A 27,701-nucleotide genomic window follows, 5' to 3' on the forward strand; every position below is an offset into this window, starting at 1 on the left:
GTTAAGTTTGCTAATGACACAACCATTGTGGGCCTCATCACTGAGAGGGACGAGTCAGCCTACAGAGGGGAGGTTGATACCCTGACAACATGGTGTCAGGATAGTAACCTCACTCTTAACATCAGCAAAACTAAGGAGATGATTGTGGACTTTAGGAGGCGGCAGGAGGTGGAGCACGCACCCCCCTACACATCAACGGATCTGAAGTGGAAAAGTTCAGCTGCTTCAGGTTCCTGGGGGTGAATATCAGCAATGATCTCACCTGGTCTGACCATTTTTTCTGCCGTGTTCCTGATTGTTTCCCCTCCCCTATTACCACCTCTAAGGAGACAATTGTATTGTTCTTGCACTATATACATTTATTGAATTGTAGTCAGTGGTTTAACAGCCTTGGTCAGTGAAGGAATCATTCATATGAAGAAGAGGTTAAAATGATGATGCTTTTATGTGCATATATCAATATCACAAGTCAATATCAAGCCAATATCAATATCAAATCTAACCTCTCGAAAAAAAAACTGTAACTGATAGGTGAAAATTCACCCTAGTTACCTCAGTAAATTAATTACACATATTTCGGAAACGTTTATAGTGAGATTGACAGGTCAACAACCAATCACGCAGCTAACATAGCTGGCCCATACATAGACATATATATATATATATGTCTATGGGCCCATACACCTCGCAAATCCCCTCAGACATATTATTCAGTTACAATAACGAGGTTTACAGTGTGCAGTGTCTACTTCTCGGTAAGTTTAAAAAAAAAATCTAAGCAGAAAAAGGTCGAAGGTCAATGATGACGTCACCCCATTCAAAGTGAATGAGGAGGTGAATGCTGATCTTAAACATGCTTCGTGAAGTCTAACGATGTCAAATAAACGTGTTATGATTGCATTTTTACCGAGAAATCAATGTTAAATTGTAAGAATATAACAGAAAAACAGTATTTCATGAAGCAGAACACAATTAATTACACATATTTTGGTACAACAAAACGGATGACGTCACCCCATTCAAAGTGAATGGTGATTAAACATACTTTGTGAAGTCTAACGATGTAAAATAAATGTGTTATGATTGCATTTTTAACGAGAAATCAATGTTAAATTGTAAGAATATAACAGAAAAACTGTATTTCAGGAAGCAGAACACAGGTTTTTACCTACATTTTGATACAATGCAAGTGGATGGGGAACTCAAAAACTCCAATATGACTGAGACAGAAGAAACACACTTCGTGAAGTCAAACGATGTAAAATAAATTTGTTATGATTGCATTTTTAACGAGAAATCAATGTTAAATTGTAAGAATATAACAGAAAAACTGCATTTCATGACGCAGAACACAAGTTATTACAAACATTTTGGTACAATGGAACTGAATGGGAGATAAAAAAATCCAATATGGCGGAATATGGAGGAGACAGACGTTGACTCACGTTGTATTATGGGCATGGTTAATAATGCCATACCAAAATTTCACTTGATTTAGTAAGAATTGTTACGAATTTGTATCTTCAAGATTTTCGTATACATATGTACGAACAGGTTTTGGAGATCACGTTGGCCATCAACATGTTTCAGGAGAACGGGGTGTAACGATATTAATAGGCCTAATCTATATATTGTGCGTTCCGGTGCACTTCTCAGAGTTGGAACTATGAAAAAACGTGTTCCTAGTTGCCTCGAACACGGGATTAAAGTCCTGTCATTTATAAGTTATAGTTTTTATTGATGTCATGCCTGCAAAACTCACTGGACTAAACTGAACCAAGAGAAAAACAGAGCGCTGAGTTAATATCAATGTGTTTGAGCATTAAAAAAATCGTTGAATTTGAAGGCGGGACCTTTTCAATGACGCAGACGTGCTAGACTGTTATCTACATTGTTCTCCGAATGCTAGGAATGCAGTATAACCGATACTGTGCCCAGATTGACATCAACCCATATGTGCCGTGGCCAACCGAAGATTTACTGATAACCACAGCACATAACCTGAACAAATTACCTTCAGTAAAAAATATATATATAAAAAAAAGGCTTAGCCTAACCCTGTTGATTTTTGTAGTTCTATTCAACTGACACTAGAATAAAGAACAGCCAAATTGTAAATATAGAAATCATTTTCTAAAATATTTGATCATGTAATTACGTAGGCTACATTTACATATCTACTTGAGCTTTTTTTTATTACATAAATAATAAAACTAGTGAACTCGTTTTTGTATTATATATGAAACATAACATATGACAAATGTGTCTTGGTTATGTCTAATCATTTGAAGGCAATGTTATTTGCAGTTTTACACAACTAATAATCATTTTTTTAAAGCACAGTAATGCCTGTATTAGCAACTCAATCATTAAGGACTTTGTTTTAAGTCATAAATGGCAGTAAACCTAGTAGGGAGTAGATTTTCAGATCAAACCGACGGTAAGCAGCACCTGCTCACTCGGGTTTATGGTAGGCTATCGGGCAGAGTGGCAACGAGTGTTTTATTGTCTGCGACGGAAGCGGTCCGATTCATAAACATGCAGCACACACCACACTCGGCCCGGACCTGGACCTGGATTCTACACCAGAGTTCGGCCGAGTCAGGCGGCCGTAATCGAACCGCATTCGGCCCGCGGGTTTTTGTGCTACCATTTACCGTAGCCTACCTGCTCTCTCACACACCGCCAATTTATTTTGCGTAGTTTCCATCCTGCTGTAAAACAGTATGATTTAATTTAACCAACCAATTTAACGATTGTTAAATATCGCAAAACTCTTACCTCTATCGTTTTTTCTTTTTTCACAGCAATTGTACTCTTACCTCTCAACCAAGTGTTGTGATTTCAGGTTTGGAAATGGCACCAAAGTTCCCAGATTTCCGCAGTCAACTCTGAGTTCGTTTTTTCCCTACTTAATATTCCCAAATTCTGAATATATAGGCATATCATTTCAGCCAAATGATGTCACCATGACTCATGAGCAGCATTATAAAGGGATCATGTATAGTCCGCCGGTCAATATACAAAAATAAATCCCAACGAAATGAAAAAAATAAATGGTAACGCTATGCGTCAAGGTGAGATGATCAGCCAAGACACCTGACAGCCCAACACCCACCCTGAGGCTTGGAATGCTGGGCTACTTGTCTCCTATTGGTTACACACAAGCTGAATGGAAAACAACTACCTCCACTTTTAGACATCGGCAAATTAGCGAAGTAGGATGTAGAGTTAGGTCATTAAAAGTATCTCTTATTCCTTCAATCACAGTGTAAGTCAGAAATTAACTGTTAGTTTTCGATAACTATCAAATTGCCTATTAAATGTTCAAAGATATGTTTGTTTTATGACTGGCTTGACCCTTTACTTTTTGCTTCCTTGGGTGATCTAAGCATTGTAGTATACTGTAAAGCGAGTATAGAAGAATACAATTTAAATGATAAAACAATTAACTTTTTTTCTGTTTCTGTCACTCAATCGGTAGAGCTGAATGGAAAACATTTTTAAACATCAGCAAACTTGCTGGCCAACTTGCAGAATTCGAATGGAAAATAGTATGGAACTATCCATACTGGAACTACTGTATGTGTGGCTCAATAAGGCCTGCTAATTCACATCATTCTATGAAATTAGTTACTGATTGAAAGCTCCATGTTGTGTTTGTTTTATAATAGCTGTCAAATGACAGGTTTAAGTGGTTTGCTCTCTGTGGTGACAGGCCCTGGGTGAGGAGGGGGAGGTGGAGAAGGAGCTGCAGGGCCTGAGGGAGAAGCTGTCCTCTCTGGAGGGAGTCATCCAGCGCTCAGAGCCGCCTAACCTCAAAGCCCTGGAGAAGATGAGGGAGATCAGAGACAGCTTCAAGACTGTGGTGGACGGTATGTCTCTCTCACACACACACACACACACACACACACACACACACACACACACACACACACACACACACACACACACACACACACACACACACACGCACAGTAATCACACACACACACACACACACACACACACACACACACACACAGTAATCACACACACACACACAGGAATCACACACACACACTCACACACACACAGACACACACACACACACACAGTAATCACACACACACACACAGGAATCACACACACACACTCACACACACACACACACAAACACACAGTAATCACACACGCATACACACACACACACACACACACACTCACACACACACAGTAATCACACACTCACACACATACAGTAATCACACACACACACACACACACACACACCCAGTAATCACACACTCACACACACACACACAGTAATCACACCCACACACACACACACACACACACACAGTAATTACACACACACACAGTAAATACACACTCACCCACACACAGTAATCACACACACACACACACACAGTAATCACACACACACACACACACACACAGTAATCACACACACACACACACACACACACACAGTAATCACACACATGATTTTTTATGAATGTCCCAACCTCAAAGCCCTGGAGAAGATCACGGAAATCAAGGACAGCCTCAAGACTGTGATAGACAGTCTTTGATACACACATACACGTGCACACACACACAGAGACATACACACACACACACACACAGTGTGCACAAAGTTGTCTTTCTGCTTTTGCAGAGGTTTCAGAGTCATCCTTTGTTGACCTTCACTAGTTTAATGAAAGATAAATAATAAACAATGATTTTGTGTGTTTGTGTGTGTGTGTGTGTGTATGTGTGTGTGTGTGTCTCTGTGTGTGTGTCTGTGTGTGTGTGTGTGTGTGTGTGTGTGTGTGTGTGTGTGTGTTTGTGCTGCAGCTTTTGAGGAGAGCACCAACATGGCTCGTCGGCGTAATCATGAGTTTGAGCAGGTCAAAGCCAACCGCTTTCGTCTCTTCAGCCAGTGCTTCGAGCATGTGTGTGTGGCCATCGACCAGATCTATAAACAGATGTGCAGGAACACCAGCGCTCAGGTCAGTGTCACACACACACACACACACACACACACACTCACACACAGACACGCACGCACACACACACACACACACACACTCACACACAGACACACACGCACACGCACACACACTCACACACAGACACGCACACACACACACACGCACGCACACACACACTCACACACACACGCACACACACACACACACACACACAGAACAAAAATATGCATGCATGCATACTCAGACACACAGACCAAACACATAGACATAGAAGTGGATGCGAATGATTTATGTGAATGTGTACTTTGTATGTGTGTGTTTTCTGTATGTTTGTCTGTCTCTGCTTATGTTTTGTTTTGTGTGTGTGTGTCTCCTCCTTTCCCGTCAGGCTATCCTCAGTGCAGAGAACCCTGACGAGCCTTACCTGGACGGCATCAGCTACAACTGTGTGGCCCCAGGCAAGCGCTTCATGGCCATGGACAACCTGTCCGGGGGGGAGAAGGCCATCGCCGCCCTCGCTCTCGTCTTTGCCATTCACAGGTGGGTTTAGAGTTCACAGGTGAGTTAAGGGTTGACAGGTGAGTTTAGAGTTCACAGGTGGGTTTAGGGTTTACAGGTGAGTTTAGGGTTTACAAGTGAGTTTAGGGTTTACAAGTGAGTTTATGGCCTGACTCTTCACCTTCTCTCTTCTCTGCCAGTTTCCGTCCTGCTCCTTTCTTCGTGCTGGACGAGGTGGATGCCGCTCTTGACAACACCAACATCGGCAAGGCAAGGCCCGGCCCATTCATTCATTCATTCATTCATCCATTCATTCATTAGTTGATATTTTTCATTCATTCACACTTGAGTCCACAGTCAGGAGTTGATGTTGTGGAATAGAAGTGTACTTGGAGAAAATAAATCTAATAAGGCCATGTCTGTATGTCTGTGGGCTTTCCCTCCCAAGACCCACCTCTTCTCTGTTTCCCAAAGATCTTCACTATCCATTCAAGAGGCTAGTGGTTTGGGGGGGGGGGGGGTCTTCAGGCACTGGGCTCTGTAAAGAGAACTGTGTTGCACTGTACGTCAGGCTATGTGAGACGGTTTGATATTCAAGTGTGTGGACTGTGTTGCACTGTACGTCAGGCTATGTGAGACTGTTTGATATTGAAGTGTGTGGACTGTGTTGCATCGCCCCCTGGTGGTGTGTAGGTGACAGGGTTCGTAAGGGAGCAGTGCAGGGAGAACTTCCAGGTGATCGTCATCTCGCTCAAGGAGGAGTTCTACTCCAGAGCAGACGTACTGCTGGGTGTGTACTCTGAGGTAAGACACACACACACACACACACACACACACACACACACACACTCACACTCAAGGACATACATGCAAACACTCAGAAATATACACTCATTGCAATACACATACTGTACATATGCTCATGTGACAAACTCATAGACGGCTACTGTACCCACATGCAAACACCCAGTTCCGACTTTAATCTGTATTTGTTTCTCTCTCTGTCCTTCTCTGCTTGACGTTTGTTGTTCCTCTGCCACTCCAGTCTGGGGACACCATCTCCAGTCGTGTGCTCTCCATAGACCTCACCCCCTACCCCCTGACTGAGGACACCCTCTCACAGAGAGACAAGGAGATGTAGACATGCAAACACACAAGGAAATGAAGACATGCAGACACACAAGGAGATGAAGAGGAGATGGGTTGGATCTCAGACAGATGTGAGAGATATTTGAGAGGAGAAAGACGTTAAAGAGGAGACAGACGTTAGGGTTTGAAGCTTTGTTGGTTTGTTGAGGAGTTTATGTTGACCGAGTTTGTCTGTTTGCGCTGGATTTTATCAAAATGCTTTTTATCCAGCTTTTACTAAATTACTTCTTGACTGACAGATTTATTCTGTATTCTGTATTTTTACAAATTTTCAAATGGCTCTTCAAGTTGTTTTTAAAGTCCCCAAAATCTGCACTTTCAAGTCATGTTTGGTGACATGATGTTGTTTATATGTGTACATGCAGTTTTACAGGCACAAGGAGATGGGGGAGATATTTGAGAGGAGACAGATATTTGAGAGGAGACAGACGTTAGGGTTTGAAACTTTGTTGGTTTGTTGAGGAGTTTATGTTGACCGAGTGTGTCTGTCGAAACGTTTTTTTTTTTTCAGCTTTTATTAGATTACTTCTTAACTGTCTTGACTTTGTCATGTTTTGACGATGATGTTAATACGTGGTAATGTTGCAACGTTATCTATTTTATTTGTTATATATAGTTTTTTTGGTCAACTGTAAAAATCAGTTATCAATAAATGATTGTGGCTTTGCAAACTTGTCAGTCATTGGCGTTACAGACATGTTGTTTCACTGTTCAATGTCTACGTGGTCATCATGGATCAAGCACAAGTGTTCCCTCCCAATGAGGGTTTTCCAAGTTACCTTGGTGTGGAGGACACCACAGGTCAGGGATGTTGGTGTTGAGGTATAGTTTCCCATGGCAACAAAGAAGCTCCCGTCTTGTAAGTATGATCTGAGCCACTAGACTACTGTACCTGAAAACCCAACCCAATGTTCCAGTCAGTGTAGTAAGGTTTATGATCAACCGTGTCAAAGGCTGCACTAACGGTGCAAACCCATGACAGTGACGCGATACGCTTCCATCGCTTTGAGTGGGCGTGTTGTAGCGTGTGGAAATAGCATTTTCAAACGGTCAGAAAAGACACCAAACAATCTGATTGGCCGCTGCCGGGAAAAATCGCTCCTCATTTGCATAGGATTCAACCTTTTCCAACTTTTATCGGTCGCGTCACAATGGATTGGCTCCCGTTGAAATGCATGGATTTAGAATATCGCGTCGCTCGTAACGGTGTCATGGGTTTGCACCGTAAGGTCCAATAACACTGGGACTGATATCGGTATTAAGGTGTTTATTAGTACGATTAAGCAATTATGCACAGTTCGATTGGCAAGAATTAACATTTGTAATGTTGACCATTATTCTGCCACCCCTATACACCCTGAGGATGCAGATTTTGTACAAAAGCGTATCTGTAAGTTAACAGACCTCAATTCCCATCTCCTGATCTTAGGGCGAGACTTTAATTGTGTAATTGACAGGATGGAGTCAGGGATGAACCTGGGCTGCTGGAATGCTAATACACTGTGGATGACACTGAACAATGGAGAACCCAAGTGCAGATATTAGTGTGAAGAAAATGTCCTTTAATAATCAAGAATACATCCAAAAGCTCAGAAGATCCAGACAAAAAACAAAAGGTATCTCATAGGGAAAAGACAGGGCAGATAATTCCAGAGAATTCTAAACACAAAACAAGTAAAAAAAACTGTTCAAGCAGCTAACAAGGAAAATGAAAACCAAGAATGTCCATAAACTCACAGGCAAGACCAAAGGGTAACTCCAGCGGTGAATCACTGGTACACAGAACACAGACTCAGTGACCCGCCGTCGGTTGCACACCAGAGAGAATGTGCATGTGTTCCTTTGTTCAGTCACCGTAGTTCCGCGTGCACGTGTGTGCACGTTTGTGAACATACATGTGGTAAGTTCTGGATTAAACCATACACACAAACACAATGGACGAATTCCAGATGTACCAACACTAGTTTGAATAAGAATGTTAAATGTTGACTACTTTAACAATAAGAAACGCAACAGTCAACATGCTTCAGACTACTCCAGCAATAAGGGACGCAACAGTCCACACGCTTCAGACTACTCCAGAAATACGAGACGCAACAGTCCACACGCTTCAGACTACTCCCGCGATAAGAGCTGCAACAGTCAAAATACTTCTTTTACATCTGCAATAGAATTTCCCGTCTTAGCTGCTGCTCGATCAATGCAACCGCGGAATCCTACTGGAACCCTTTTTAAACTGAAAAATGCATAGAGCAGAACTGAAAATGTAGCCACACATTTATGTAACATTACTCTTTGTGCAACTATTTTCTTGGCTTTTGCTCTGATGTCCCTGTCAGTTAGGTTCCCCTCATCCGGGTCGTCTTTGTGATTAGCTTACTCTCAGTTAGCAGTGCGTTCCTGGCTACCGAGGAATCTTAGGCAGTTATTGCCATGAGACAAAGTTTGTTGTATCTGCAGGTGAGAGGGAAAGGGCCTGCTCTTCTGAATGAAGAGAGATGTGCTCCGTTAGAGTACAGGGATGAAAGAGACATGTTTGCCCGTCAATGTGGGAGGCAAAGAGAGAGAGAGAGAGAGAGAGACCATGGGTACATGACTGGTTGTCCACCTGGTCAAGGGGGCATAGTTAAGGTGACATCAGGCTTCAGTTACAGATTGATTAGAGGAGAGGCAGACTGTTTACGTAGGTTCCGGATTAAACCATACACACAAACACAATGGACGAATTCCAGATGTACCAACACTAATTTGAATAAGAATGTTAAATGTTGACTACTCCAGCAACCGTCGACACGCTTCAGACTACTTCAGCAATAAGAGACGCAACCGTTGACACGCTTCACTTGCAGCTTCAGTAGGATATCTCGCCCTAGCTGCTGCTTGGCCAATGTAACTGGAGAATCCTGCTGGAACCTTTTTTAAACTGAAAGCTGCAAAGAGCAGCACTGAATATTTAGCCACAAATGTATTTACCAAAACTCTTTGTTCAACTCTGCTCTTGGCTTTTGCTCTAATGTCCCTGTCAGTTAGGCCCCTCTCATGCTCCCTCAGACTTTCCATTTCTCGTTGTATGGCTTGCACCACTAACAACGAAATGTCATTAGTGTAACAGCCTTCATTCTTCTTCACCATCTCTTCTATGGTGTCAAACAGCTTTGCTAACTGAATTCTGTTGCTGCCGTCCCCCTCTTCCTGATTCCAGTGCTCATTATCTATGACATGATAGCGACCATTACATTTGTCTACAAGGTCCTTCAGTGTAGCTTTTCCCTGCTCAGTACCCTGATTGCTTCTGCTTTTCTCTACAAACTGTTCAATAGTCTGACCCTTCAGGTCTCTACCATGTGTGAAAACAATCACTGCATGTTTAAAGGTGTCCTCTACGAATAATTCTGTAATCTTCTTTACAACTTGTTCCTCAAGGTCTGTGAACCTCCCTACTCTCATCACGATGACAAAAGCATGCTGACCTGGGGAACTGTCAAAGATGCATTTTACTATCTGAGGTATCAACCTCTCCTCTGAATCGTTGTTGTCAAAGAATCCAGGTGTGTCAATGACTGTGTATTTTCTCCCGTTGATGATCCTACTGAGTGTTTCACACCGTCTTGTTTCCGAGTCCTGAGACCCACTCACTTTGAAAACCTCATCCCCCAGGATGGTGTTTCCAGTACTGCTTTTACCATCACCCGATTTCCCAAGCAGCACAATCCTCCTTTCACCTGACAAGAGAACAGAAGAGTATGCGTCACTGAGATGGCCACTGAAAATGTAATTACATTTCAAGAGGGCATTATATTATTACTTTTGTACGTAAAACAAACTCACATGTGTGGAAAGTGGTGGATACAGACTTGCTCTTTCTTCGACCTCGAACCACAGTACAGATACTGACAGTGTACTGAGTGTCTGAGTGCAAGCCTGGAAGAGTTGTGCTGCAGGACTCTGTCCTGATGATCTTTGGCTCATTCCCTTCACTGTGGTAGGAGATCTCAAAGCTGTGTGGAATCTGGTCAGTCCCGTGCCCTTGGCTCCAGCTCAGATCCGCACTCCATTGGACATAAGATTCTTCATTCAGCTCATCCACAGACAACCCCTCAGGCACAGAAATACCTGCAATGCACATTACATTGGGCTGTCACTACGATTCTTTTTTTTACATTTGGATACGTTCATATGCTACTTGCCAAAGTGTCTTACAGCAGATATTTGACATTGGTTTTATCAGATGAGAGTCCCTGGGAATTCAACCCATGACCTTGGTGTTTCTATTACAAAGTCTTATTACAAAGAGGCAAGTTTCACCACTTGGCAGCCATCTTGGCAATGCCACCAGGCAGCTATTTTGGACAAACCAGATCAGGCTCCTCTAAATGAACGGGAGAGATCAGGCTCCTATTTAAATGAAGGAGAGAGATCCAAAACTCTACATAGGATTAAGTACATCACTGCGTTTAAATCTGACACAATGGCATTAACACTTTTTCTTCACCACTCAAGTTCAAGGCTTTAGAAAACGTTTTTTGGGTTGATTTGCTCACTGAGCATGCACCAAATCTCACAGGGTGTTAAGCTCCGTCCTTTTTCTTAGTTTGTTCTCCTGGTGTTGTCATGTGTTCTTCGGTTTTGTGTTTGTTTACCTTTTTCTCCTCGTCTCTGACTCCTCACGTCCCTGCCCTTGATGGTCTGCCCCGCCTTGATTGTTTTCACCTGTCCCTCGTTATCTATTGTGTATATAGTCTGTGTATTCTTGTTTCTCGTTGGGTTCACATCATTGCGTTTTCATTGTGTTTCTCCATGTTCCGTGTTTCTAGCGTTCATTGTATGTTCATTGATCTTCAGTATTACCGACATCTGCCTGTTCTTTGGATAACTCTTTTGCCTGGAGTTGTAGCATTGCCAGGGGAAACTGAGGTTTTCAGACATTCGGTTGCCATGGCACAGGGGGTTGCTTGCGCTCGAGAGGCTATAACTTCAAAATAAACATGGAAGGTGAAATGAATATGCTGCTCTGTCTGTACAATTTACTGAGTTTAGTTAGTGTACTTCGAGTACAAGTACTTTTCCTGAATAGATACTCGTTACTCCTACGCAGAAGGCGAGCACTGTACTCGGTGTGCTTGAACGATGGGTGAAAATAAGGTTTAAACCATACAATGAGCAGCGATTCTGGGTAAGACGTGGCCGAACAGCTAACTGGTGGGACAATTTTGTATATGCCTATATTAAATGATATATCAAATATAAACATTAAAAAAAAAAAAAACATTTCTGATTTTTTTTTATTTCTCGCACACACATAGTTTTCATTTAGCAGCTGATATGTCATGCTAAAACACCTCTTGTTTCATTACTAATACATAATTAGGTGCACTTTCGCATCTCCTCCCATCTCTTTGCGACGAACACCCACTTTCCCTTATACCCTCCCAGCAGCGGTAATCTGCGCTTTTACTCAAGTGCGGCGCCTTTGGAAATATGGTTTTATGTCTTTACCCGCAGAAATTACGCCTGAAATGGGCACAATCCTGTTAGTAAATGAGGCCCTGAATGTATAATGACTTTAGAATTGTAAGATATTGGTGTATTTCACATACCAAGCCATATGAAATAGACCCCCACTCTCAGTTTGAATAACACCAGGGGTCTGGACTTTTAGACTTCATTCCTGATCTTTGTCTAACAGCCATGACCAGGGGGGTATTCGTTGTACGTGGTTGAGTTAAGTCGAACAATTGTCCCATTAGCCAGTTTAAATTACCACAATGATTGAGGACAGGCTATCTCGGTTCGTCCAAGGCTGATCCGCCCTCAAACAATGTCGTTTATTAGAACCAGACAAAACGTATCATTGCAATTGCGCGTGCCCGTCTTACGTCAAAAGGGGGAAGTGTCGATCACTAAATCACTAAAGCGTCGATCACTGACGGTACAATGGCTACTAAACTCAAAGAAAGAGCCTCTTTTTTTCCTCCGCTGGCGAGCAGGAGATGATCATGAGCGCTTATGAAAAATACAAGACCATAATTGTTATGTACGAAACAGAATGTGCTTTGTTTATGGTGACCACCAGGTGGCACCTCTGTCCTGTATAAATTCACGTTCCTAATAAACCAGACTAGCTAAATTGTAGAACAAGCTACAAGGTTTCGTGTCGCTCTCTGTGTGTGCATGTGGATGATTGCATCTAGTTAAAACATACAGGGAACATGACATAAATTGGCGACGAGGATGGGATGTTCTGAAGACGGAACAAAAGAACAACCATGTTAGAAGCTAGCTAGTGAGCTAGCGTGTAGCTGTTAAGAGGTGATGAGCCAATCTTCTTCCGAAGACTCTATCATTGAAGTGCAATCCATTGAAAGCGGACGCATCATGGCTGGAATAATTGGAAATATGGATCCCTTTGATGATACCGGTGAGCAATGGGCAACGTATATTGAACGTTTTGAACATTACATTCTGGCTAATGAGATCAGAACAGTGAAGAAAAGTGCCGGTGATGGGTGATGGGACCTAAAACGTATGGATTACTACGCAGTTTGGTGGCTCCTGACAAGCCTGGGGAGATGGATTATGGACGTGTTGTGGACGTGTTCCAAGGCCATTTCGCTCCAAAACCGCTAATGATAGCGGAAAGATTCCGTTTCCACAAGCGAAATCAGGCGGAAGAGGAAACCGTTGCACAGTATGTTGCAGTACTGAAAAGACTTTCTGAGTATTGTGAATTCGGTGCTTATCTAGAAGACGCACTACGGGACAGATTTGTCTGTGGACTAAAGAGTGAAACAGTGCAGAAGCGTCTTTTGACTTAGAAGGATCTCACTTTTCACAAAGCAGTGGATTATGCTGTGTCGGCAGAGACAGCCACGCGCGACGTACAGCAATTAAGTGGTTCACTTAAAGTGCATGCAATGATTTCCCAAAAAGGTGACCAATGCCGCCGCTGCGGGAAAATGAACCATAGGGATGAAGACTGCTGGTACAAAGATTGTGACTGTTACCAGTGTGGGAAGAAAGGCCATACCAAGCGCATGTGTAAGGGTAAAGCCAGAAGCAGCCAAGCCAGAGAATGGAAACAGAAAGGTAATACAATTAAGCGCAGTGTTAAAGATAGAAAGAAGAGAATTCATCATGTGGATGCTAGAAATGTTAGTGAAAGTGATGAGACTAAATCTGACACTGACTGTGAGTTGGGACTGTATTCCTTGTCTGAAAAAGGGAGGTATTCCAGAATCTCTGTGCTGCCTAGAGTAAATGGAAAGAAAATGGAAATGGAATTGGATACTGGGGCTGCTGTGTCTTTAATTTCTTTGAGTCAGTATAGAAGCAAGTTTAGTCAATTGCCTCTGCAACCCACTGAGATTATGCTAAAGACATACACTGGAGAGCCATTGGCACCAGAAGGGGTCATCAAAGTACAAGTAAAATTAAATAAGCAGTGTGCTGATATGCCCTTGTACGTAGTGAAAGTTGATGCACCTCCACTGTTTGGTAGAGAGTGGCTGAGGGTTATTAAACTGAACTGGAAAGACTTAAAGACTGTGCATGCGATTGAGCAAAGAGAGAAAGACAACTTAAAGACGGTGTTAAAGAGACACTTAGCTGTTACGTGCTATTGTGGAAGCACCAGCACCATGTGATGTCAACCAGCTACGTTCTTTTCTAGGGATGCTGAACTATTATGGACGCTTCATTCCTGATCTAGCCACTGTCCTAAAACCACTAAATGAACTGCTTAACAAAGGGAAGCAATGGCAGTGGACAGTAGACTGTGAGTCAGCTTTCCAGAAAGCAAAAGCACTCCTAGTATCACAGGGAGTATTGACGCACTACAATCCTGAGCTGCCCCTTCGCCTTGCGTGCAATGCTTCACCCTATGGGGTCGGAGCTGTGCTCTCGCACGCTATGCCTGATGGAGAGGAACGACCTATAGCTTATGTTTCACGAATACTCAGCAAGGCAGAACAAAACTATGCTCAGATAGAGAGGGAAGCGCTAGCGATAGTCTTTGGAGTTCGCAAGTTCCATCAGTACCTCTATGGTAACAAGTTTACCCTACTCACTGACCATCGCCCGCTGACCTCCATCCTGAGTCCAGTGAAAAGTACGCCATCAATGGCTGAAGCCCGAATGCAGCGCTGGGCACTGCTCCTATCAGCGCATGATTATACCATCCAATACCGGAATGGTGCACTTCATGCAAATGCAGATGGACTTTCACGCTCACCACTCTCCCACACACATAGAGACACATCTACACATCTCAGTTGGACACACTACTAGTCAGTAACACCGAGATCAAACGTGACACCCTGTCTGACCCCACCTTGTCTCGTGTCCAAGAAATTGGCTCAAATGGTCGTTTTCCAGCTGCAAAGGACGCAGGCGAAGAGCTGTCGCCCTATCTGTTGCGCCGGCATGATCTCACCATACAACAGGGATGCCTCATGTGGGGTATGAGAGTGATTGTGCCACCTAAACTGCGCCCCGGTTTCTGAAAGAGCTCCACACAGCACATCCAGGTGTAGTGAGGATGAAGAGCTTGGCGCGCAGTTATGTGTGGTGGCCCGGCATCGACTCTCAAATTGAGCTTCACGCTAAATCCTGCCCCCCGTGTCAGAGCGTACAAAAAGCACCTGGGCTAGCACCTCTACACCCTTGGATGTGGCCCTCCAGTCCTTGGGAAAGGATACATGTGGACTTTGCAGGTCCTTTTGAAGGACATATGTACCTGATCACTGTGGACGCCCATTCCAAGTGGCCTGAGGTGCATATCATGGACAGCACTATAGCCAGCAAGACCATTCAAGTGCTCAGGGGCCTTTTTAGTCACCATGGAATTCCTCTGTCCTGTATAAATTCACGTTCCTAATAAACCAGACTAGCTAAGTTGTAGAACAAGCTACAAGGTTTCGTGTCACTCTCTGTGTGTGCATGTGGATGATTGCATCTAGTTAAAACATACATGACAATAATCATGGCAAAATACAACACCGCCACCGCTACGAGAGCAAGACAAGAAGCTGTGTATGGGGCGATATCTATGTATGTATAGTTTACGACAAGTGTGAGTGGTTCGGTGGGTAGAGCAGTCGCTTAGTAACCGCAAGGTTGCTAGTTTGATTCCCCTCCTTACAATGTGAAGTTTTACATTCCCTTGTAAGTCGCTTTAAAAAAAAGCGTGTGCTAAATGACTTAATGTAAATGTATTAATAAGAAATTCAATAAATTGAAGCAGTGAAAAGAAATTGTGTGTATTTCTCTCTATTCTTATCGTGAGTCCACCTTAATCATTTTCTACAATAAGGTGGACTCATGATTATTGAAAGCACTGTCATATAATTATGAGTGCTTTGTTCTTCGTATCGCTGACACTACAAAAATGTACCACTCGCATAAAAACGCGAGACAGTCAATGCTCGGCTGTTGCATGTGGTGTTTGCAATAAATCGCTCGAGAAGGTCTTGTAAATAAATTATTCCTTGTCGGCTGAATCGGTAGCGCTCATACAAGAACTCATCATGATGGAATAATGGATCTTGGCGATCACAAAGAACTCTATTCTTATGAAGCGTGAATCTAACTAATATCGCTCCTTGGTCAATGGGGTCTTTCCTTTTTCCGGGGGTGTGGCAAGCTTATCCAGCTTCACTTAAATTAGCCTGCGCTGGAGCAGGTTCAAGTTTATTGATGTGTTGCTATGGTGATTTATCCAAAGTTGCTTCCACGAACCGAAAAGAGGGACTTATATTATCTCATCCTGAAAATTATCTCGGTAACTCGCTAAACTAGGTACGACGAATAGGGCCCAGATGGTTAGAGCCAGGCATATTAGCATTTAGATAGTCTTTGGTTAACTACACCTGGCATTACCACCTTTATCTAACATAAACTAGATGAACCTCATCTTGAACTAAAGCCCCAGACTCCCCCCCCACACCCCCTATGGAAAGACATTATGTTCATCCACATCAGAGACAAACACTTAATTTAAACCCCCCTCCTACCAAAGGGCCCAGGAAGCTTCCCTCCAGACAGATACCTGTGGATAATTGAATTATGCCATTGTGTTGATATGTTAACTCTATCCTATATAAACTACGGATTTCTGAAATAATGTTGAAGAGTAATCTCGTGACCCATGATTGTAACATCTGAGTTTACTGGGCTACGCGAGGGAATAAACTGATTCTTTCACTAAGCCGCCTTCCCAAGTCTCTTACTTTCTACAAGCTAACTTGAACCAAGGAAACAACTTCATCAAGGATTCGCCAAGAACAGCATATTCTTTCAGTGTGGAAGTAAAATAACATTCAACAATTTCACTACCCAAAAGGTCTTCAATTGAGCACTATTCATTAAACGTTCACCATTTACAAACATTGACTTAACCAGGGACAATTGAGTTTAACCTTATTTACAGTGCCTAATTTTATATGGAATAAATACAAGGAAAGAAGTGGGAAACAATCCTATAACTAGTATTTATTTCACATAGATCATTTTTGTCTCCATTTTTATTAAGTCTCATTTCTCACCTGTGATGACAACAAAACATGCATTAGTAATTAACACAATTTAATCTCAGAACACATTCTGTAATACGTCTCTGGTGTCTGATATTGAGCCACTATTTTCATAAAAGATGACTTTTTACTTTGCACTTGGATTACTTTGTTGGGATCCGCAGTCAAAGGACACAGGCAGTCACTTGAATGTGGAGTGGGTCAATAAGTAGCTGCCCATGTCTTTGAGTGTGGACCTCCGTTTCCTCATGATCCACTATTATATACCAGTCATGGAGGATAATGTGCTGTCTGCCTATCCTATATGTTTCTGTGTGTGCCTCTGTGTGTGTGCGCCTGTGTGTGTGTACACGTGGGCTGTGTGTGTGTTTTTACACGTGGGCTGTGTGTGTGCCTGTGTGTGTGTGTGTGTGTGTGTGTGTGTGTACATGTGTGCAGGGCAGGTATTGCTATGGTAACGGTGGAAGTAAACAGAACTTTCAGGTAAGACAAAACGGCACTTATACTTTTCTGACAATGTGATTGGCTCTTTGTAACACAGGGCGGAGCTTATTTTGTTTAGCGTTACAGATTCCCCCATTAATTTCCCCCTCAGTGATCCATCTCCTCTTATAATGTCTCTGGGTATTACCTTACCGGTTGAGCTACAGGAAATACATTTAAACCATCTACATATGGATTACATGATGATACTAAATGTATAATGACTTGGAGTGGAAGTGAAATAACATTCAACAATTTCAATGTCAGTAACCCAAAGGCCTTCAATTGAACACTTTTCATTAAACTTTCACCATTTACAAACATTTACTCAACCAGGGACAATTGAATTCAACCTTATTTATAGTGGCTAATTTTGTATGGAATAAATACAAGGAAAGAAGTGGGAAATAATAGTATGTATTTAACATACCGATAGATCGTTTTTGTCTCATTACTCATTTAGTCCCATAGTCTCATTTCTCACCTGTGTGGATGATGCGTGTAGCAGCCTGACTCCTTCCCCCATCTCTGAGCTCACAGCAGACAGTGACAGTATAATGAGTGTCTGGCGTCAGGCCTGTAAGAGTTGTGCTGCATGACTGTGTAGAGGTGGTCTGTGGTTCAGTCTCTTCACTGTGGTAGGAGATCAGGAAGCTGTGTGGAAACTGCTCCATCCCCTGATGAAGGCTCCAGCTAAGATTAGCAGATGTTGGAGTCACAGAGCTCACAGTCAACTTCTCTGGGACTGGATAACCTGTGATGACAACAAAACATGCATTAGTGATTAACAACATTTTATCTCAAAACACATTCTGTAATATGTCTCTGATGTTTGTGATATTGAGCCACTGTTTTCAGAAAAGATGACTTTTTACTTTAAACTTGGATCAGTTTGTTGGGATCCGCAGTCAAAGGACACAGGCAGTCACTTGAATGTGGAGTGGGTCAATAAGTAGCTGCCCATGTCTTTGAGTGTGGACCTCCATTTCCTCCTGATCCACTATTATAGACCAGACATGGAGGATAATGTGCTGTCTGTCAATCCTATATGTTTCTGTGTGTGTTTACAAGTGTGTTGAGTGTGTACACCTGTGCTGTCTGTGTGGGCCTGTGTTTGTGTACACCTGTGCTGTGTGTGTGTGTGTGTGTGTACACGTGTGCTGTGTGTGTGTACATGTGTGTGTGCATGCATATGCTTCTGGGGTGAAACTTAAAGAAAAGCACAGGCTTGTTTGGATTCTATGGAGGTGCATAATATCTTGCTCTCATCTCTGACTGTACTTTTGATCATTGAAAATAGATAGGTATTTGAAATACAAAAAATCACTCTATCAAGAGTCCCATACTTTTTCTGATGGTTTTAGAGATGGGCTTGCTTTTGACTCCTTTTAGTACTGTGGAAACACTGATGGTGTATTCTCCCTCCATTGGCAACTTATAACGATGTTGAAGAGATCTGGTGGGAACGGTGTTTAGACATCCTCCATCTCTGCCGAGGGTCAGTAGGTAAGAGGGCTTAATAACTCCCTCTGGTTTGCTCCACGTCACGGACACTGATGTGAGATCCACAGCCACAGTGAGACACCCGGGTGGAGGAATATCTACACATAGAAAAACAATAATTCAGTATTTAACTGAGGTATCTTTAGATTAAAACAATGTTCCAAAACAGCTGGAAGGTTATTAGTTCTTTTGGTGTGTTAAATCACAATAACTTTAATCAGACACTGCTGGGTTTTGCATCACATATTCATGTAATTTCAAGAACTCCTTATCCTACTCTGACAGCTATCTCTATACAGTATCTACTGTATGAATAAAGTCCCAGAACCAAACCTGTGCAGACAGTTGCAGATACACATGAACTCAGTCTGCCATCATCACTGAGGGTGGCCACAGTAAACAGGTACTCCTCTCCTGGAGTGAGCTCCTGAACATCTAGTTTCAGGTCTTGCACTTCAAGATGCTCCTGGCTGCCTTCCCCCGACCATGTGACCCTGAATCTGTGGGGTCCAGCCAGCCCCTCAGGAGGTCCCCAGCTCAAACACACGGAGTCTGGCTTCACTGAGGGGATCTCAATGGGCCCAGGAGGAGGAACAGCTGAGAATGAAGATCAGTGCAATGGTCAGGAACCTTTTATAGGATTTCAACTCATTGATGTTATTACCCTGTTCTACATGTTGAGCCACAGGAAATCACAATACATATAACACATAAACCATAATTATCCTTGAATTCAAATCAGTGTAATGACCAGTAACATTTTAAATTACTGCAGAAATGCAATCATTTCAGTCATCATTGATCATAAATTACAATAGATGTGCAAAGTGTACTTAGTAAATACAACTTTGTGTACCTGTGTGTTGTGTAATGGAAGCTTCCAATGATGGTCAAACGGTTCTCTTTTAAACGGAATATTTTATTCTCCACTATAAATTAATATTACAAAGACGAATTTCTAATTAAACAATTAGTTAGACAAGGCAGGTTCTAGCGACTGGCGACTTCACTTCATTGAATCATTACTAAAAACTGACGAGAACATTCACACATCACTTCTTGCACTTCAGAATAAAGGTATCTCCTTTCAAATTAAAACACCTTCAGATTAATATCAAATTACCATCAATAACAGATAAAGTAACAGATTCTCCTATATTTACTGTAAATAGAGCATTTAAACATTTCTATTAACCTTTTCTTAAACCAACGACATAAATCATGTTCGTTTACCCTTAACTTCAAATAATTAATTAATCTACTTGTTATAAACAAACCTTCAATGAATAATAATTCACAACACTGTGTTACTGTCTATCACTGGTTTATTCTTTTGCAGACGCTGAGTATAAGAATATCACATACATCATTTTAGTCTAATTTCTCACCTGTTTGGATGAGGAGTGTAGCAGCCTGACTCCTTCCCCCATCTCTGAGCTCACAGCAGACAGTGACAGTATAATGAGTGTCTGGCGTCAGGCCTGTAAGAGTTGTGCTGCATGACTCTGTAGAGGTGGTCTGTGGTTCAGTCTCTTCACTGTGGTAGGAGATCAGGAAGCTGTGTGGAAACTGCTCCATCCCCTGATGAAGGCTCCAGCTAAGATCAGCAGATGTTGGAGTCATGGAGCTCACAGTCAACTTCTCTGGGACTGGAAAAACTGTGATGACAACAAAACATGTATTAGTGATGAACACAATTTAATCTCAGAACACATTCTGTAATATGTCTCTGGTGTCTGATATTGAGCCACTGTTTTCAGGAAAGATGACTTTTTACTTTGCACTTGGATCACTTTGTTGGGATCCGCAGTCAAAGGACACAGACAGTCACTTGAATGTGGAGTGGGTCAATAAGTAGCTGCCCATGTCTTTGAGTGTGGACCTCCGTTTCCTCATGATCCACTATTATATACCAGTCATGGAGGATAATGTTCTGTCTGCCTATCCTATATGTTTCTGTGTGTTTGTGTTTGTGTGTGTGTGTGTGTGTACACGTGTGCTGTGTGTGGGTACATGTGTGTGTATGCATGCACATGCTTCTGGGGTGAAACTTAAGGAAAAGCACAGGCTTGTTTGGATTATATTGATGTGCATAATATCTTGCTCTCATCTCTGACTGTACTTTTGATCATTGAAAGTAGATAAGTATTTGAACTAAACAAATCAGATGTTCATGAATGGAAAAACTCTACCAAGAGTCCCATACTTGTTCTTATGGTTTTAGAGATGGGCTTGCTTTGGCCTCCTTTTAGTACTGTGGAAACACTGATGGTGTATTCTGCCTCCATTTCCAACTCAAACCGGTGTTGAAGAGATCTGATGGAAACGGTGTTTAGACATCCTCCATCTCTGTCGAGGGTCAGTATGTAAGAGGCCTGAACAACTCCCTCTGGTTTGCTCCACGTCACGAACACTGATGTGAGATCCACAGCCACAGTAAGACACCCGGGTGGAGGAATATCTACACATATAAAAACAATATTCCATTATTTAACCGAGGTATCTTTAGATTAAAACAATGTTCCAAAACAGCTGGTAGGTTTATTAGTTCTTTGGAGTGTTAAATCACAATAACTTTAATCAGACACTGCTGGGTTTTGCATCACATATTAATTTCATTTCAACGACTCCTTATCCTACTCTGACTGCTATCTATACAGTATCTACTGTATGAATAAAGAACCAAACCTGTGTTGACAGTTGCAGACACACATGAACTCTGTCTGCCATCATCACTGAGGGTGGCCACAGTAAACAGGTACTCCTCTCCTGGAGTGAGTCCCTGAACATCTAGTTTCAGGTCTTGCACTTGGAGATGCTCCTGGCTGCCTTCACCCGACCATGTGACCCTGAATCTGTGGGGTCCAGCCAGCCCCTCAGGAGGTCCCCAGCTCAGACACACGGAGTCTGGCTTCACTGAGGTGAACTCAATGGGCCCAGGAGGAGGAACAGCTGGGAATGAAGATCAGTGCAATGGTCAGGAACCTTTTATAGGATTTCAACTCTAATGTTCTACATGTTGAGCCACAGGAAATCACAATATATGTAACACATAAACCATAATTATCCTTTAATTAAATTAATTCAAATTATTGTAATGACCAGTAACATTTTAAATTGCTGCAGAAATGCAATGACTTCAGTAATTCCTGATCATAAATTACAATAGATGTGTAAAGTGTACTTAGTAAATGCAACTTTGTTTACCTGTCTTGTTTTCCATCTCTGATTTATTCTTTTGCAGACGCTGAGTATAAGAAAGCATAAGATAATGTTAAACATAACATTATCGAGATAACATTGAACATTTCCTTTCATTTTACATCTCTACTGAAAACTTTGGGCACCCCTGATAACATTTACATTTAGTCATTTAGCAGACGCTTTTATCCAAAGCGACTTACAAGGATGTATACACATTTTACATTTACACTGATGGCACACTGCACATCAGGAGCAATTAGGGGTTCAGTGTCTTGCTCAAGGACGCTTCGACAGGGAATCGAACTAGCAACCTTCTGATTACTAAACGACTTCTCTACCTCCTGTACCACTGACTGTCAAAATTGAATGCCATATTGCTATGTTTTCTTATAAAGACGGAGCAAATGAACATGCAACATCCGAGGGTTGCCCAAACTTTTGCATAAAACTGTATCTATGCTTCTATGGCAGCAGTATCTACCTGATGTTCTTCCTGGGATATTATGTCATGTCCATTGTGTTCCCATGTCCAGCATGATAGACATATTGCAGTCTGGTCGGTCCTGCAATATATCTCCAGATCTCTGTTGTGTCGTTGGCACAGCCTCTGCTCCAGGTCTTCAGTGGCGTCCACCAGCGTGTGTCTCCTCAGTGCTGGAGCTGTGTAGTGCTGCTTCACGTGGACCTCACAGAAGGAGGCAGTGCAGGTCAAGCAGGACTTGAAAGCCCTCTTTGAGCAAACATCACAGAGAACACCCGTGGGTTCTGTTGTGTGTTGACTGTAAGAGAATATATTAATGCATACATTTATCTAACCACATTTAAGCACCAAGAATCACATACAAAAGCCTTTATCTGTTATACCATAATTTCCCGAGTAATTAACAGCGGCTTATGCATTGCTTTTGAAACCTTTCTGCAGCCCTGCGGCTTTTCGGAGTGTTCTACACATGGGTATGACATTTTTTTTCTCAAAAAGAAAAAAGAAGTACGATCAAGGCAAAGGTTACCTACAGTTCACAAAGTGAAACTAAAATGGGACATGAACATCGCCATGGGTTACCCATAAAATCACACTGACGGAGAAAACATTTACAAGGTTTCTATAGACAGAAATTGCATTTCATCCGAACCATCATACTATTTGAATGTCAGAAAACACAGGGGAGCAATTAATCATTATTCACATTTAGATGTTTTTCCACACATACCTAGAAGCCTCGTCAACAGGAGTGGAATTATCTGACAGCTTACATGACGAAAACCTACTGCTCAGAGAGTCTGTTCTGTCCAAATCAGCCCTTGTGACAAGATGAAGATTAAATTAAATAGAATTAATGAATGGTATGTGATGAAGATTGTAAAAGATCCATTTGTTAAATACTAAAGCAAGTTGTTATATGAGATGTAATATGAATACCTAGTGTGTTTACTTTCTCCTGTAAAATCAGGTGGATCATTCATTGACCAGTCACTCTTCATGGAACATACACTGGGTACTGGTGAAAGTCTGTCAATGTGAATGATGTTGTAAAAAGAGAATGAGGCTGTATCATTATACACACATCATTAGACTATATTGATTTACATTCTGAGAATGCTAGGTTACTATAGTGATGTACATTCTGAGAATGCTAGGTTACTATAGTGATGTACAAAGAAGACACTTGAGGAATCCTTTGCATTACTCTGGTGAACACAGTTTCTGTTACACTCACCTTCCACCACCAGGACCCACACCTGCACCTAGAGGATCGCCTGTAGAAGGGACCTTCCGATCACTAGATAAATCTCTCTGGGTTGTTATGTCAGGATCCTCTCCCTCCATCTCCCTTACGTTTCTCTCTTTGGCTGCAAACACGGCATCTTGACCCTCACAATGAAGAGGACTCCCTGCCATACTGTGACCAACGTCCGTCAGGTTAGGGTAACTCATGTGGGAGGCATGGCAAGACCAAGAGTTCTGCGGTCAAAAACAACTATGTAAACACATGTCACATAAAAGTCATTGCATTACGTTAGCCACTGTATGCTACAATCAAAAGGCATTTGGATTAAGTGATCAGATGAAGAAAATAACAGCGTAGCAATGAAATACATTAGATAAGTTGCCTGCCTCAGAAACACATAATCACATTATTACAGCACATATAGTAGTAAATAATTATTCAATTCAATTTTAGTTACGTAAATAGCACCATTAAGTAGACATTAAAGGTGTGTAGTTTTTAATGGCATCTATTAGTAGAAATCAATATAAATTAGTATTCATAATTATGTTTTCATTAGTGCATAATTATCTGTAACTATGAATCATGTTTTCATTAGTTTAGAATAAGCCCTTTGTATCTACATAGGGAGCGGGTGCTCTTCAACAAAGTAGCTATGCAATGTTGCACCACCATGTTTCTACATAATAGACAAACTGAAACAATGGCTCAAGATATGGCATTTGATGGTCACAGTAGGTACTCGCACACGCTTGTAAAGCAAAGGATATTCAGCTGGTTGCAATTTAGCAACCTAATCACTAGAGGCCACTTAAATCTACACACTGTGCATTTAAAAGACACGTTTTACATAATTTATTTTTCTGCATGTAGGCTAAAATCTCCATGTTTCTCTCAGATACCATAGGGAACCGCTGTCAAAAAAAGATAATAATCTTGATTGAAAGATAATATTGTCATTTTTCACCTTAAAAAAAAGTCCTCAATAAATTATACAAAACTGCTAAATTAAAACTCAGACAGGCCATAACGGTGGTGCAACCGATTTACCTTTAAAGGTTAATGTTGGAGCATCATGTGTGAGTTTCGCCATAATTGAGCAGGTTTAGTCAGTGAAGATGTGGTGTACTGCAGGTCTGCGGGTTGTGTTCATGTAGTGTTGCCATACCCAGACAGAAGCGGTATGATTGTCTACGGATAGCTTTACTGTGCAAAATGCCCATAACAATTCATAAACTTTATCATTAGAACATGTAATGTATAATGAAAACTTCGACGTATTCCATGTTCTTTGTATTTTAGTATGTATTGTGATTGTACCAAAAAACAGTCTTATCAATGGCCAGAAAGGTAATTTATATGTTTCACCCCAAACCACCAAATAGAGTTTCTATTTATAGACACACTGATTAGCTATAAAGTTCGCTAGGTAGTTTTCATGCATCAAATGTATCGTCTAGTTTGACAGCTATTGAATGTCCTGATTATTTTTACTTTCATTATGAATATCTTAATATACAGTGCTGATGTGTAGCCTACTGATGTGTACCAACAGGAAGATTGTAGATGTTCATCTTATCTGTTTCGGAACGCTAATTGGCTTAATCGTTCTCTGCACACATTCTACATACTACACATTCCATTCCCCACGTTCCACTGGCAAGCTAGCTAACAGTGCTGCCGTATTGTTTTACCTGTGCAGATCCTGCGTGCATCGACCCTTTTTTGGTGACATTTTTGTAGGCTATCTCTCTGTCATTCAGGTATGTTGCTCAAAAATTGAAATGTGTAGGTTATATGTGCATTGTTATTGTGTTTATTTGTGCACTACTTGGTGTTGTTGTGATTTACTTCTATTGAAAATGGTTGTTCAAGAGAAGAAGAAGATTACTTTTCTCAGATTCCTGTCCAGATTGTTGTATTTTGTACAGTGTGGAAGATGTTAAAGGAGAGCTGTATTCCTCTCTGCATTTCTGTTCTCATTGTAAAGAAAAAAAGACAGAAGGGGTATGCTTGTCTACGGATCCTAGGTGCATCGACCCTTTTCTGGTCACATTTCTGTAGCTATTTGTCTGTCATTCAAGAGTAAAAGAGTAAGCACCGCAGTGTCGAACAGTCCTTTGCCTGACCGCCGTTACACACGCAATAGCACTCCATCAAATCAGTACCATAAGACCAATACATTTTGGACTAGAACATTCTTATTAGGCCAAACCCAGCTAGCAAGAACACTACGGCCGAGTCCGATAACTGTGTGTTCAGAATCTGGATCGGACAACTTTAATCTGGCCAGATTAAAGTTGTCCGAAGTAGAGCATAGATCACCACCGCACATAACCTGAATAAATGACCTTCAGTAAAAAACATGAATAGGTCCGGCCCAAGTCCCAAGTAAAGTTTGCGTGCAGGCCTGGCGTTCTCTGAAAAAAAGGTTAATGCTACCTGCAGATTTGGGGTAGTTTCCATCCTGCTGTGACGCATTAAGATTTGATTTAACCAACCTAATGTAAAACACACCGCAAAACTCTTACCTCTCTCTTTTTCTTTTCTTTTTTCACACAAATTGGACTCTTGCTTCTCAACCATGTGTTGTGCTTTCATGTGTCAAAATGCCGGCTAAAGTCTTAGATTTAGATTTTAGATTTCCGGATTTTTCTTACTTTCGATATCACTGCCATCTTGTCGTATTCAACTCTGTATAGGCATATCATTTCAGCCAAATTATATCACCATGACTCATAAACAGTATTGTAAGGAAAATGTATATCTGCCGGCCAATATTGCCATCGCCGTTTCGTGACTTCCACTAAGAAAAAATATTTCTTCACGCAAATAGAACTTTACAGTTTCAGGTGCATATGTAGCAACCTATTACGTGCTGGCTTAAATTGTTCCGTTACATTCAGTGAACGGACTACTTACGGAAGATATGAAAGATGTTAATTAGAAGCACAAAACCCGTTGGCAATGGCAACGGTCATATATAGCTATATATTTGCAGCAGTCAATATATAAGTGATGATGTGTAGTCCGGCGGTCATTATCAAAAAATAAATCCAGACGGAACGAACAAGACCCCGACGCGCGCGCAAAGTTGGGGTGACCCATTCAAATCAATTGAATTTTTTGATACATTCTGAGGATTTGTGTGAAGAACTATTTCTTCTTAGCAGAGCTCACTAAACGGCAACACAATCATTAAAAAGAGGTATTTTTGGGGGTGCAGTGATCTACCTGCCATAGGTTTTATCTTGTCGATTTTCCAAAAGCCCATTAATTGTCTCACAGAGATTTATGCAGTAGCATAGATCACCACAGAACATGAACTGAATAAATGACCTTCAGTAAAAACATGAATAGGTCCGGCCCAAGGCCCAAGTAAAGTTTGTGAGCCGGCCTGGCGTTCTCTGAAAAAAAGGCTAATCCTACCTGCAGATTTAAAAGCATATCAAGGTAGGTCATTTACCCTATTTGGGGTAGTTTCCATCCTGCTGTGACGCATTAAGATTTGATTTAACCAACCTAATGTAAAACACACCGCAAAACTCTTACCCCTCTCTTTTTCTTTTCTTTTTTCACACAAATTGGACTCTTGCTTCTCAACCATGTGTTGTGCTTTCATGTGTCAA

General features: G+C 41.6%; 2 protein-coding genes across 2 annotated transcripts in view; one reads left to right on the top strand and one right to left on the bottom strand.

Annotated features, from left to right (window-relative positions):
* The window catches only part of LOC116222760, a 58,259-nt gene that overhangs the window by 18,500 nt on the left and 12,058 nt on the right, over nucleotides 1-27,701 (top strand). Inside the window, exons 5-7 of the mRNA XM_042703269.1 lie at nucleotides 3,719-3,875; nucleotides 4,840-4,994; nucleotides 5,365-5,516. Of these exons, the coding sequence (XP_042559203.1) occupies nucleotides 3,719-3,875; nucleotides 4,840-4,994; nucleotides 5,365-5,516 (464 nt within the window). The remainder of the gene's footprint in view (nucleotides 1-3,718; nucleotides 3,876-4,839; nucleotides 4,995-5,364; nucleotides 5,517-27,701) is intronic.
* Nucleotides 8,165-26,969, bottom strand: LOC105891057 (fibronectin-like). The gene is made up of 14 exons (XM_031581234.2): nucleotides 26,604-26,969; nucleotides 24,061-24,305; nucleotides 23,763-23,852; nucleotides 23,554-23,643; nucleotides 22,824-23,121; nucleotides 22,346-22,385; nucleotides 21,827-22,090; nucleotides 21,345-21,599; nucleotides 20,527-20,796; nucleotides 19,472-19,735; nucleotides 18,982-19,236; nucleotides 18,120-18,389; nucleotides 10,452-10,736; nucleotides 8,165-10,345 (listed from the first exon to the last, which is right to left on the bottom strand). Exons 2-14 carry the CDS (start codon nucleotides 24,276-24,278, stop codon nucleotides 9,426-9,428), a joined length of 3,519 nt encoding a protein of 1,172 aa, XP_031437094.1. The 5' UTR covers nucleotides 24,279-24,305; nucleotides 26,604-26,969; the 3' UTR covers nucleotides 8,165-9,425.

This window comes from Clupea harengus, chromosome 2, assembly GCF_900700415.2.
Source record: "Clupea harengus chromosome 2, Ch_v2.0.2, whole genome shotgun sequence".
NCBI classification, from domain to species: Eukaryota; Metazoa; Chordata; class Actinopteri; order Clupeiformes; family Clupeidae; genus Clupea; species Clupea harengus.